Source organism: Ursus maritimus, unplaced genomic scaffold, assembly GCF_017311325.1.
Source record: "Ursus maritimus isolate PB19 unplaced genomic scaffold, ASM1731132v1 scaffold_19, whole genome shotgun sequence".
Taxonomy (NCBI): Eukaryota; Metazoa; Chordata; class Mammalia; order Carnivora; family Ursidae; genus Ursus; species Ursus maritimus.
The window spans coordinates 57,018,075-57,031,291 of record NW_024424341.1 but is presented as its reverse complement, the minus strand read 5'-3'; the positions used below and the strand labels follow the sequence as shown (position 1 = coordinate 57,031,291).

Here is a 13,217-nt window from a genome sequence, read left to right as displayed (position 1 = left end):
GCAGGAGGCCATGTGCTCTATTCCTTGGGCCTAGGCATGGGCACCACCATCAACTTCTCCTCCTACAAGGCTGGAGAAGACAACTATATCCAGGTGGCCTCCTTGGTGGCCCTGGTCAACCTGGGGACTTCATTGCTGGTCACATCCATCATCTTTATAGTGCTGGGGTTCTGGACTACCACCAGTGGCCCCACCTGTGTTGAGAAGTGAGTAATTATATCCTTGCAGGTCCAACAAGAGGTCTCCTTCCCTGTACCTTAGCAATCCCCCAGCCTCGTGGGCCTTCAGACTCAGACGTCTCTCTCCAATAATAGTGATAACAACGACAATCATAATAGTTGTAGTAATATCACATTCTCAGAGAAAACTCCCAAATCATAATATTCTAATAGCCTCCACTTCATAGATAAGAAAATAGTCCCAGAGACAAGACTGTCTGAAGGCTTCCATAAATTGCAAATGATGTAAAGAAGATTTCAAAATCAATTATTTAACTCACAAAGGAGTTGTTACAGCATTCTGAGCCACAATCAGAGGTTACTGGCCTAGGCTGCATGTTGGAATCATTTGGGGAGCCTTAGAAAACATTCACACACCTGAGTCTTACTTCCAGAGATTCTGATTTACTTGATCTGGTGTGCATTTAGGTGCTGGGATTTTTTAAAAATCTCCAAGGTGGAGTTTCTCTTCCAGTTAAGATTTTGAAGGCTGCAAAAATCCATGCTTCCTTGGTACAGCAATTTTAAAAATGGAAAAAATAAAACTAATACTTTCCTGTAACATTACTGAAGAGCAGTGGACACAAAGAAGCCTTGATGAGTTCATCATGTGAGCAAAGAGCCATGAATGCCTTTATACCTGGGTAAGCGCCTGACCTGGGAGCACGTGGCTGGGGGCATAGGCCTGCCATGGATGGGGAGACTTTGCACAGATAAGAAGAAACCATGCAGGCATTTAATCACAGTATGGACTGCCGGTAGGTGTTGGAATCACAACAAGCCCCCAGCAAAGAAATAAACTGCTCGACCCAACAGTTTTCCTCTCGATTCCTAGGAATTGTTTTGGAGAAGTGGCAGAAGCTGCAATGGAGACGTGGTCTCACGGTGCTCAGATTCGTGGCCCCACTGGAGCTGAATACAAAGACAAGCCAAAAACACCCACAGCTACAATCCAACCCACTCCAACCAAAATAATGACGTCAAAGAAATTAGTCCTCGCTGGGGGGAGCGGGTTGTGCAGAAAGTTGGGGGCATGGCTCGAGGGCAAAGTGAGCCCTCTTTAATCCCATTTAAAGGCTGAGAAAAAAACTCAACTAATTAAAACTGCCCCCCACCCCCAGCTCGCCTCAGTGCTTAGAAAACTCTAAATAGCCCTCACTCTAGCTGCCTGTTGGAATAAGAGGCTTAAATGTATTGAGACTACACAAAATAAAACAAATAACATACCTTCCTCCTTTGTTGTTCTCTATGCAATGTCCAACATGGAATTAAAAACCCTCAGAACATTCCAAAACCCAGGAAAATATAATCCATCACCAAGAGAAAAAAGAAGACCCGAAGATCATCCAGACATTAGAATTAGCAGACAAGAACTTTAAAACAACCATTATAAGTTATGTTAAGGAATTTAAGAGAAAAGATGAATAAAATGGAAGCCATGGAGATATTTTAGGGAAGATACAGAAAATCTAAAAAATGACCACATGGAAATTCTAGAACTCAAAAAGTAGATGAAGACAAAGTTTCACTGGATGTATTTAGTTTAGATTGGAACCAGAAGAATAAAGGATCAGTTCATTTGAGGACAGGGTAGATGGAAGTTCTGCAAAGTGAAGCACAGAGAGGACAAGAAGAATGAGAACCGGAGAAGAGCCTCCGTGACCTAGAGGACTGATAGATGTATAATTGGAGCTGCAGAAGGAGAGGAGAGGAGAGAGAATTAGGGCAGGAAATCTTGCTTTCAGCTTTATTTGTAATGGCCAAAATTCCAAGCAACCCAAGTATCTGTCGGGAGGTGAGAGGTAACAAATCTTAGTATATTCACTCAACCAATGGAGTACTATCTACCAATAAAAATGAATGAGCTGTTGATACATGCACCAACACGGATGAATTTCAGACATTATATTGAATGTAACAAGCCAGACGTAAAAGACTACACACTGTATGAATCTATACAAAATCTAGAAGAGGCAAAATGAATGTGTAGTGACGGAAATCCATAGTGGCCTCTGGAATGGAGGGTGCGCCCTGGAAAGGGGCCCAAAGTAATTCTGTGGAGTGATGGAAATACTCTATATCTTTTTTTTTTTTTAAGATTTTATTTATTTATTCGACAGAGAGAGACAGCCAGCGAGAGAGGGAACACAAGCAGGGGGAGTGGGAGAGGAAGAAGCAGGCTCACAGCGGAAGAGCCTGATGTGGGACTTAATCCCGTAACGCCGGGATCATGCCCTGAGCCGAAGGCAGACGCTTAACCGCTGTGCCACCCAGGCGCCCCAGAAATACTCTATATCTTGATTGGGTCACTTGTCAATGCTCACTGACATGTACATTTAATATCTGTGCTTTTTATTGTCTCTAAATTATAGCTCAATAAAAACTGAGTTTGTTTTTTAAAAAGCTCCTGGTTGATTCCAACGAGAAGCATTAGCTCCTCAGGCAGCACTGTCCAGTAGAACTCTTTGTGATGCCAGAAACCTTCTATACCTGCGCTATCCAATATCGTAGACACCAGCTACAAGTAGCTAGAGCATTCGAAATGTGGTGAATGTGGCCAAATAATGCAAATGCGACCAAGGAACTGAATTTTTCGTTTTATATCATTGAGAGAGAGAGCGAGAGCGTGAGAGAGAAAGAGGTCACGAGCAGGGGAGGGGGTAAAGGGAGAAGCAGACTCCCCACTGAGCAGGGAGCCTGATGCAGGGCTCGATCCCAGGACCCCAGGGTCATGACCTGAGCCGAAGGCAGATGCTTAACCGGCTGAGCCACCCAGGTGTCCTCATTTTATATAATTTTAATTAACAGTAGTTGACATGGCCGTATGTGCCTAGTGGCTGTCATATTAGTGCGGCCCTCGAAGAGCTGCCACATGAGCCCCTTGCCCTTCATTATATGGAGCTTCTCCAACTGCAGCGGACATTATGAATCAGCATTAGATCAGTCAGGAAGTCTGGGACGCACCCGAGATTCTGCATTTCTAGCAAATTCCCAGGTATCGCTGCCCCTACATGGAGCTTCTAGCTAGAGTAGCAAGACTATAGGTTACTTTCTCTTTAGGTAAGGAAATGTGGAGGTATGGATTATCAGAGTTTTCTAATCAGGAGGATAGAAGACACCTGAGGATCTGTTAGCATTTCCTTAAATTAAGCAAGCACAGTATTTATGACCCAGTGATCCCCATTCCCAAGTGTGTATCCTAGAGAAGTCCTCACACAAGCCCTGCTAAGGGATGGTTATTGTGGCAGTGTTTGTAATCACAGGAAGTGGGGTCATTATTTGGGGAATAGAGTATAAAATGTGGGTTGCAAATGCAGCAGAGGGCAGCAGTCAGGAACAACAAACCAGACATACACTCAGCAATGTAGAGATATTGCCAGAAAAACTGAGGGAAGAAAAGTAAGAAACAGGAAAACAAAACACAATGACATTCAAGTGATGACACACAAAACATATATTTCTTGGGACATCTGGGTGGCTCATTTGGTTGAGCGTCTGCCTTCAGCTCAGGTCATGATCCGAGGGTCCTGGGATCGAGTCCCGCCTTGGGCTCCCTGGTCAGCAGGGAGCCTGCTTCTCCCCTCCCTCTGCCTGCCACTCCCCCTGCCTGTGCTCTCTATGTGTCAAATAAATAAATAAATAAATAAAATCTTTATAAAACCATATATTTCTTTTTTTTTTAAAGAAATACCCGTATTTAATGTTATTAGTCAAGCACATGAAAGTGAATAGCTGTAGGCGTNNTAAAGGAAAGAGTGAAATTCAGACTTGAAGGAGGGAAAAGTTTAAACAGACTGCTCTACTGATTGAGGAGAATGATCCGATGTCCAAAAAGAGAGACGATTCTGAGTGTGTTCGTTCCCAGGGCTGCCATCACAAAGTCTCACGGACTACATGGCCAAAACAAAAATCTATCCTCTCGCAGCTCTGAGGCGGAAGTCTGAGATCAATGTGTTGGCCGAGTTGGTTGTTCCTGAGGTGATGGGGGAGAATCTGTCCCATGCCTCTTCTGGTGGTTTGCTGGTGATCTTTGGTGTTCCTTGGCTTGTAGGTGTCTGCTGTTGTCCTCACATGGGGTTCTCCCTGTGTGTGGGTGTCCAAATTTCCCTTTTTATAAGGACACCAGTCATATTGGATCAGGGGCCATCTTTAATCACCTCTTTAACAACCGTATTTCCAAATAATTTCACGTTCTGAGGTAGCAAGGGCTTAGGACTTGAACATATGAATTTAGCCAGGGGCAGGGGGACTGTTTAACCTATAACGCACAGGAATCCTAGCTACTACAAATATAGAATCTTCTGCCCCTTAGGTGGAATCCCCGGGGCAGTTCACACCAAGCCCATGTGATGAGCTTCCAGGCCGCGTGCAGTGGTCCTTGTTACTCAGCTGCACTCCCCTCGGCCTCTCACTTTCCTCTCCAGTCCCCAGCTGTGCTGGTTTGTGGAGAGCAGGGGGGCCAGCCTGGTCACCACCTTCCCTTGCCTCTGCTTCCCATTCAGGAGCGTCTCAAATCTGATGAACCTGATAAAAAAGGGCGTGCTGCCTCAGGATGCCAAGCCCCCAGAAGACATCCTACTCCTGCCCGCCCTCGACTACCTAGAGTGGATCAGCAATCTCCCTCAACACCTCCAGTACCAGGTCATCCACTTCTCCCCATCCTGCAGCATCAAGACACAGAAGGAAAAGGTGTGTTTGTGGGGGCAGGAGGGTGCTTCCCAAAGGCCCCCAGAGGACTCTGGGGGCCACCCATGGGTCATCTGAGGCAGGCAGCAGTTACAGTCATGTCTCCACCACCATTGTGTACGTACCAGGGTCTTTGCTAAGTTGTCACTTGACTTTAATTCTCACATCAACCCTAGGATCCCAGTTTGTTAGAGGAGGAGACTGAGGCCCCGAGGGGTGAAGCTCACACAGCTCAGGAAACAGCCTCTGCCGTCCACCCACCGCCCTGTGTCTCTGTCCTCTGTCCGACACACACACTGCTAATCGATCACCGCACCATTCCCCCCATCCAGACCCACCACGGCCTGAGAGCCCTTCTCCCCCACAGTTCATGCAGGGCCCCGGCCTGGCATTCGCAGCCTTCTCCCAAGCCGTCTCGTTGTTCCCTGGTGCCTCTTTTTGGGCCATCCTCTTCTTCTTGGCCCTGGTCATCACAGGGCTGAACACCTTGTTAAGGATCTTGGAAGGCATCGTCTATCCTCTCCAGGACTCCATCTCCCTCTTCAGGAGGTATCCCAAGCTGCTGTCAGGTACTGTGGATTCTCACCCTTCTTCCCAGGCCACCCCCATCTCCTGGGCTCACTTCAACCCCTGGCCCAGCCCTACACCTAGACCTCAGTGTGGCCAAACCTGCCTTTGCCACAGCGCTCGTCTGCTTGGGAGGGTTTCTGGGCAGCCTCATCTTCACCAGTCACCCTGGCAGCTACATAATGTCCTTGTTTGATGAGTGCCTGGTCCCGCTGACCCTCATCATCATTGTGGCCTTCCAGAATGTGGCCCTGGCTTGGATCTACGGAGCTAGGAGGTAATGTCTAAGCCCTGGGGTCCACACAGCCAGGGACCTATCCCAGGTCTCTGAGGAGAAGGGGGGCATGATCTGTTCCCTCTGTCTATCCTATAGCAGGGGGGTCTAGCTCATAGCACGGGGGCGCAGAGGGAGTGATCTGAGGGCAACCAGGTGGGTCCTGACAGAAAAAGTAGTCAGAAACCAGGAGACTCAGGTTCCCCTACCATGGGCCACATGGGATAGTCTGAAGGCAGAGGGCTGGAGCCTGGCACTCCCCCTGGATCAGGGGGCTCCCATGAGGATACCAGATGCAGGGCCCAGCCTCAGGGAGGGCCCAGCAGGACTTGGTAGCCCCTATGAGTTGGGAACTGGTGAGAGAACCAGAGGTCTGGCAGACCCACCCTCCCAAGAGCTCCAGGCCCTGGTGGCCAAGGAGGGCTCCTTCCAGACATCTATGCCCATTGCCCCCACCCCAGGGTCAGGGAAGAAATATTCGGTGATCTGGGCCGCCTGTTGTGGTCCTTCTTCACTGTCCTGTGGTGCTATGTGACCCTGCCCGGGCTGCTGGCCCTGACCACCATCTGCATCATGCAGCTCTACCAGACGGAACCCCCCTACTACATTGCCTGGAACAGCAGTATGGTGAGATTCCCTCCCTGGCCTCCCACCCCCACTCTGGGCACCCCTCACCTGATCTCCCATTCCACAGGACCCTAGGTCTGGGCTCCTTCCATCCTCAGGGGCCCGTTAGCCAGCTTCCCAGCCCCTGGGGAGCCTGATCCCCAGCATCACATGGATTGAAATCCCCTCACCACCACCTCCTCCTCCCACCCTGCGCTCTTCTCTCTGCCTCCAGAGCCAGGAGGTAGAACAGCCCTACCTGCAGAGCACCCTGGGCTGGGTCACCTTCCTCAGCATCCTCACCTTCCTGCCGATCCCAGTCTACCCACTTCAACACTGGTGGTACCTCGAGGACCATATTGCTTCTGATCCCTTTGAAAAGCTACAGTCCAAAAAGATGCCCTTGGTGCCCCCCAAGCCCTTACAGTGGCCTAAGCACCACATGAAGTCCCAGAAGGGAGACAATGAAAACTCCTCCAAGAAGCTCAGCCTGCCCTTCACTAGGGGGGTGAACCTGAACTCATGGCGGTTCAGCCTGCCCTTGAGTAGGAACACCCAGAACTCTTCCTGGTTCAGCCTGCCTGTCGTTACCTCCCTGACATCCACATTGTCCATGAGGAGTTTCAGCCTACCAGTTTCAAGGCAGGTGAGCCCGGCCTCAATGGCCATAGACAACAGTGACCACCACATGGAGACCAGAGAAGAAAATCAGCACGAGAAGTCTGTTCAGTAACTGGTGACACGACCCATTTTTCCAAGGCAGCAATTCTGTCCAATAACTGGTGGCATTAGTGTCCATTTTGCTATAGAAATCATTGGTTCTGCCGGAAAGGAGGGGGAGGGGTCCGTGGAAATTCTGCCTAGCAACCACTATTTGGCCTTGGAAAGAAATGGACAACTCAGGAGCTCTTTCCTTTCCTGGAATAATACCAGTTCAGCTAAGTGGAGCGTTCTGCTCTGGGGTTGGAGAATTCAGACGAAGAAATCAACTCAGCCATTCACAGGACTGGACCTAGTGCCTCCTTTCTCCCTGTGAGGAGAGAATACCATGTTGGTATAATGGGGATGGGCTCCGTAGCACTCTCTAGGACCCAGCCTTCCCAGTTATCATGGAGATAGACAGTGTTCTCTCCAAACCCCAAAGTCCACAAACTGTGGATCACCGGGGTGGCTGACTTCTCCAGGGCCACCTTCTCAGAATGGGCTGGGATAACAATGCTGAGTCAATAAATCCATCCACTGAGACCCCATGCACAGGCTGTGGGCACAGTGTTCTTTCTCTCAGCCTCCTTCTACACATCTACCCTCCAAATCACCAACCTCTGATGAACTGAGTGTCCAGTCTGGTGACTCCAATCTCCCTCTCCCTTTGGGACACAGATACGGAGTTTCTATGTTCCTTCTTGTTCTGGAGTTGAGACAAACCACCTGGGAACTTTGCAGCAATCAGTATTACTCAACCCAGAGGGTGTGTTAACCCTTAAGTCTAACTTGATTTGGTGACCGTACTAAATATGTCTCATAATTATCATCTCACTGCTCCTACCAAGAGGGGAGCATGCTTAGAACAGCACCAGGTAGGTAAGTCCTCGCTACCTATCATGCTTCATTCTTACTTCGGGGAGAGTCGCTCACCCACTTGGGCATTGGAAGGTAGGTCAGCTGGTTTCTGTGGGCTCAGAACCAAGGAGTCTTGGAGAACTTAGAGCTTATTAGGGTTGTCTGCAGGAATAGGTAGCAACACCACCCTGCCTCTTCAAACACCAAATGGAGTTAAGGCAGCTCAGGAGGTGGAGGCAACTTCTAGAAGCCACACCTCTTGGTGACTTCCTGGGCAACTCCGCATCCCCAAAGGTCATGGCCTTGAGAATCAATGCCAGCTCTCATCACCACCCACTCTGGTTCCAAATCACCTCCCAAATCTCTGCCTGCCCATTCACACCTTTTATTTACCTCAGAGGTCTCTAAACATTCCTTATCACACTCCCTTATCAGTGACGATTTTTTGAGAAAATATTCCCAACATATGTAGGAAATCTACTTGTGAATGACTGTCATTCTACATAATATCAGTAAAGCTTAATTTGTTTTGCTTATTTCTGTTAAAAAAGTAGATGATATAAGTAGAAATTCTAAATGTTTCTTCCTGCATCCCCAGTGTAATGGCTTCTACAACCCAATCTGGAGAGCCCCGAAAAGGTCAGAGGCAGAAGCTCGCAGGCCCTTCCTGCGTCTGAGACTCACACCTCCTGGCTTCCTGCCTCCACCTTGCTCTCCAGGGACCGTGGTCTGGGATGACACGGCTCAGGAAACTCAGGAAACGAGCTGCTGTGGGGTGAGGGCCTGGTCTCCCTTCCCACCCTCACCCTCACCTCTGCGTCACTTCCCCTCTCAGAGGCAGGACGGGCCACCACGAACCAGGTATGCCAGAGTCTGGCAGGGTGAGCTAAAAACCAGTGGAGATGATGTGTCTTAAACCACGTAGGGCTCTAGTGCTAAGGTTATTGTTTCTGTGTGAGGTTGAGGGGTGGGAAGTCCTGGCATGGAGGACACTGTCCCAGGTGCTGCAAGAAGCCCCCATGCCTTGGTTAACATTTAGACAAGGCGGGGCACCTGGTGGCTCAGTTGGTTAAGCGTCTACCTTCAGCTCAGGTCGTGATCCCAGGGTCCTGGGATCGAGCCCCGTAGTGTGCTCCCACTCGGTGGGAGTCTGCTTCTTTCTCTGCCCCCCCCCACTTGTGCTCTCTCTCAAATAAGTTAAATCTTAAAACAAAGCACCACTTAGACAAGGCAACAGACAGGCCCATTGCTGGCCTCCTTCACCCACCAGGGAGGGGATACTGCAGGAGGATCTGAGAAGAGAAAGAACGGCCCTGAGATCAAGCAACCAGTCAGCGACTAGGGTGGAAATAAAATCAAGGTCTTCCGGGTCCTAGTCTGGGATCCTTTTCTTTTTCATTTCCATACCAGATTAACCACTTCTTGACCCTTGCAGCTAGGGTGCTGGCATGTGACCTCCATTCTCCAATCTGAGGTGCTTCCACAAGCTTGGAGGGGAAAAGAGGACATTTGAGGTGACCTCTGTGTGTGGGTAGGTTGGTAGTCTTGGTGAATGTGGAGTGGAAGCCTCTGGCCCTCTGTAATGAGGTCTTGCGGCACGGGTGAGGGGTCGTGTTGTTAACCTTGATCTGGATGGCCATTCCATTGGCTTAGTTGAGCCACATGCATAGTCAGCAAGTAGTTGCAGCTTAGACAGGAGTCAGCAAACTTTTCCTATAAGGGGCCAGATAATAAATATTTTTGGCTTTGCAGGACATATGGTCTCTGTTGTATGTTCTTTGTTATTTGGTTTTTATAACTTTTTAAAAATGTAAAAATCATTCTTAGCTCAAGGGCCAGAATATCGCACAGGCAGTATTTTGGCAACCCCTGATCTGGGGCTGTGTCAGGCCAAGAGAATGCCAGTGGCTAAAGCAGAATTGAGTTTAAACTCCCCAGTTGGCCCACTTTGGGCGAGGCTGCCACCCAGGCAGTCCAGCAGAGAGAAAGGTGACCCAAGAATAGCCAGGGGGCCAGAATCCTTAATTTTCAGAATAAGTGTTTATAACTCCCTCACCCCTTCGGCCTCAGTCATTATCCAGGAGACAGCCTGGAAGAGATGAAGCCTCTCTGGAAACACCCACATCCAATGACCAAACTGCCAGCCTATGGTGTGTGGACCAGGACGTGGGAAAGGTAGAAATAAATTCTGAGTGGATTTTTGAGGAAACTGTTCCAACAATCAATAATACCAGATGCTTGAGGAGAGTAGGGAAAATAGAAAGTCCCATCCAATAAGTTAACTATAACCTTCAATCTGTCTTCCAGGGTTGGCTTTGGGGTTGGGAGGCCCAGTGGATACCACCAACCTTTTAGTTTTGCCCAACCAGCAGTGAACCAGGCCCAGTCGTTTAGGGGAACCTTTGTAAATTGAGGGCCCCATGGAACCCCTGGCTTTGCTTCAGGCAGTGGAGTGGGGGATAGTTCCTTCCGATGGGCTCCTGCCACTTTCCTATTCCGAAACAGTTAACGTGAGGACCAGGGCGGCTGTGCTCTTGAATATACCACTTACATTTAACCATTTCAGACCTTACTGGTTGTCAAGTTCAACTTGACTGACCCCAAAATTAAGATGTAAGGCCGAAGAGTCACCAGGCCTCCATGTGTGGGGCCTCCTCTTTCAAGGAGCGCTTAATAGCAAATTAATAGCGGCCTTTTCCTAAAATGTGTGTTCACGGTGGTTGCGTCAGCAGGTGGCGCTGTTGTACTGGGAAATGGCCTCCCTGCGTCCTGCGGCAGCCACGAAGTCACGAAAACTGTAATTTCCCTTTCTCCTTTTGGGATTCTGTTGTTTCTGTACACTATGCTGGAGAGGACGGCACATGCTCCACTCTCTGGATGGGAGAACCCCCGACACTCCGAGGACATTCACAGTATGGACACACGAAATACCAATTATACATTTAATAGTAGAAGCCAAAATAGCAGGGTCACTTCGGCTTACTTTCCCCCCACTGTGTGATTTATCAGTTGAAGTCAGGTGCATGTTTCCTTCTTGGGGAACATGGACCAAGGAGTCTAACATGCGTGGGTCCTGAAGCATCAGCTTCAGCAAAATTTTCCACCTGTGGGACATACAAGAGCCATGAAGGCTGATCTTTGTTGGGCTTCCTTTATAGAAGCTTCAGGACCAATTGTGTGTCTTTCCTAAATTACGAAATGTCTATTTGAGCCCAGGTGGTCCTCAGACGATGACTTGTGTAGCAGGGCCTTCATTTTTGTCTTCATTCAAGGCCCACCCATCCCTAGATAACTGCGATTGGGTGAAGGTCATTATTAACACATCATTCCTCCCCGAGATGTACAAATGGCCAAGCGCATGAAAAGAAGCTCAATGTCTTAAGTCATCAGGGAAATGTAAATCAAACCCACAATGACACACCACTTCACACCCACCAGGATATTGATAACCAAAGAAAATGCAAAGTAACAACTGTTGGAGTGGCTTTGAAGAAACTGGAAACTCCTGCATCACTGGTGGGAACATGCAATGTTGCGCCCACTGTGAAAATCAGCTTGGCGGTTCCTCAGAAAGTTAATCATAGAAATATCAAATTCCACTCTAGGTCTATACCCCAAAGAACTGAAAACAGTGTTCAAACAAAAACTTGTACATGAATGTTCACGGTAGCATTATTCGCAAATGCCAGAAAGTAGAAGCCACCCAAATGTCCATGAACAGATGGATAAAGTAAAAGTGCTATTTCCATACTGTGGATATTATTCAGCCGCAGGCAGAACTGCGGTTGTCATACAACACGGATAAACCCTGCGAACACTGCGCTGAGAGAAGGCAAACACAGGGGACCACATGTGTGATGATTCGGTATACATGAAATATCCAGAACAGGCAAATCTGGACAGCCAGAGAGCAGAATGGTGGTGCCAGGGCTGAGGGGAGAGGAGAATGAGCAGTGGGTTCTTAGTGGGTACAAGGTTCCCGTGTGGAGTGATGAGCACTTCTGGAACGAGACAGTGGTAATCGCGGAACTTTGTGAAAGTACTAAATGCTACTGAGTTGCATGCTTCCAACAGACTAAAATGGTAAATTTTGTATTCTGTATATTTTACCATGATAAAAAAAAATACAAACTGGAAACAAGTAAAATTGCCTCTGTTTACAGACAGCATGACTGTATACAGAGAGAATCCCAAAGACTCTGCAAAAATTGTACAAGAATAAAGTGGGTTTAGTAAAGTCATAGAACACAAGGTCAATAAACAAAAGAAATCAGCAGTATTTCTGTATACTAGCAGTAAGCAATTCGAAATTTAAAAAATGTCAAACAGTATTGTATTGATATTGCCACCATCATCATTTATATTATTACTTTTTTAAAGATTTTATTTATTTATTCGACAGAGATAGAGACAGCCAGCGAGAGAGGGAACACAAGCAGGGGGAGTGGGAGAGGAAGAAGCAGGCTCACAGCGGAGGAGCCTGACGTGGGGCTCGATCCCACAACGCAGGGATCACGCCCTGAGCCGAAGGCAGACGCTTAACCGCTGCGCCACCCAGGCGCCCCCATCATTTATATTATTATTACGACTTGGGTTAGTGAGAATTAATTCAGCATCTTCCGGAAAAATCTGGTTGCCACACAACACTTGGCAATATTTCAAAGCTACTCTGCACCCAAAGTGGCAGATAGTTGGAATTACTCCAATTTGGAGGAAGGATGTTTTGGTTGTGGTTTTTGAATGTGATAGTTGTTGGTGGTTTTCTTGCTATTTAACTAATAACTGCTGTCAGTTCAGTCTTGTCATTACCGGTTTACTTTGTTATGGGTTGTTTAGTTAAACTGCATGTATAATGATGCATATTTGCCTCAATTCCATGTGTGCGTGGCCTGCAATTTCCCACTAATTAGACTCTTTAAAGACATTTCTGCAGTTATCTACTCAAATTTGCATCAACTGTTCCCCTCTTGCCAAAGCAGATGTACATAGCTCCCACCCACCCCCACTCCACGAAATAATTTGCTTATTATCACTGAGTTCTTTTTCCACTGGAAAGTAGAAACTAGGGGGTTTGCAGACGGTTGAGGTTTCTGTCCCACTGAAGTGAGAACCATCAAAATAGTGCAGACCAGAGGTGCTGGGCCTGAATCAGACAGGCAGAGTGGGCCTGGGAGTGGGGAACAGACCTGGAGATTATCTAAAATACAACAACAAAGTGACCAATGACCTTAAACCGAGCCCCAGCCCCCATCTCAAAAGGATCTAAATACCCACCATTTCCCCAAGAATCAAGCATCGGACTCCAC

At 48.0% G+C, this 13,217-nt stretch overlaps 1 protein-coding gene across 1 annotated transcript; it reads left to right on the top strand.

The window, feature by feature from the left end:
• On the top strand, window positions 1–7,601 carry LOC103657117 (orphan sodium- and chloride-dependent neurotransmitter transporter NTT5). The gene is made up of 6 exons (XM_008684532.2): window positions 1–206; window positions 4,721–4,907; window positions 5,272–5,473; window positions 5,589–5,748; window positions 6,207–6,372; window positions 6,587–7,601. Exons 1-6 carry the CDS (start codon window positions 37–39, stop codon window positions 7,082–7,084), a joined length of 1,383 nt encoding a protein of 460 aa, XP_008682754.2. The 5' UTR covers window positions 1–36; the 3' UTR covers window positions 7,085–7,601.
• The last annotated feature ends 5,616 nt before the right edge of the window (window positions 7,602–13,217 follow it).

Excerpts from the sequence above, each read along its gene's own strand:
- LOC103657117 (XM_008684532.2), top strand. The coding sequence starts at position 37 with ATGGGCACCACCATCAACTTCTCCTCCTACAAGGCTGGAGAAGACAAC. Across the intron at positions 4,908-5,271 it reads TCAAGACACAGAAGGAAAAG|TTCATGCAGGGCCCCGGCCT; the intron begins GTGTGTTTGTGG and ends TCTCCCCCACAG. Across the intron at positions 5,474-5,588 it reads GTATCCCAAGCTGCTGTCAG|CGCTCGTCTGCTTGGGAGGG; the intron begins GTACTGTGGATT and ends CCTTTGCCACAG.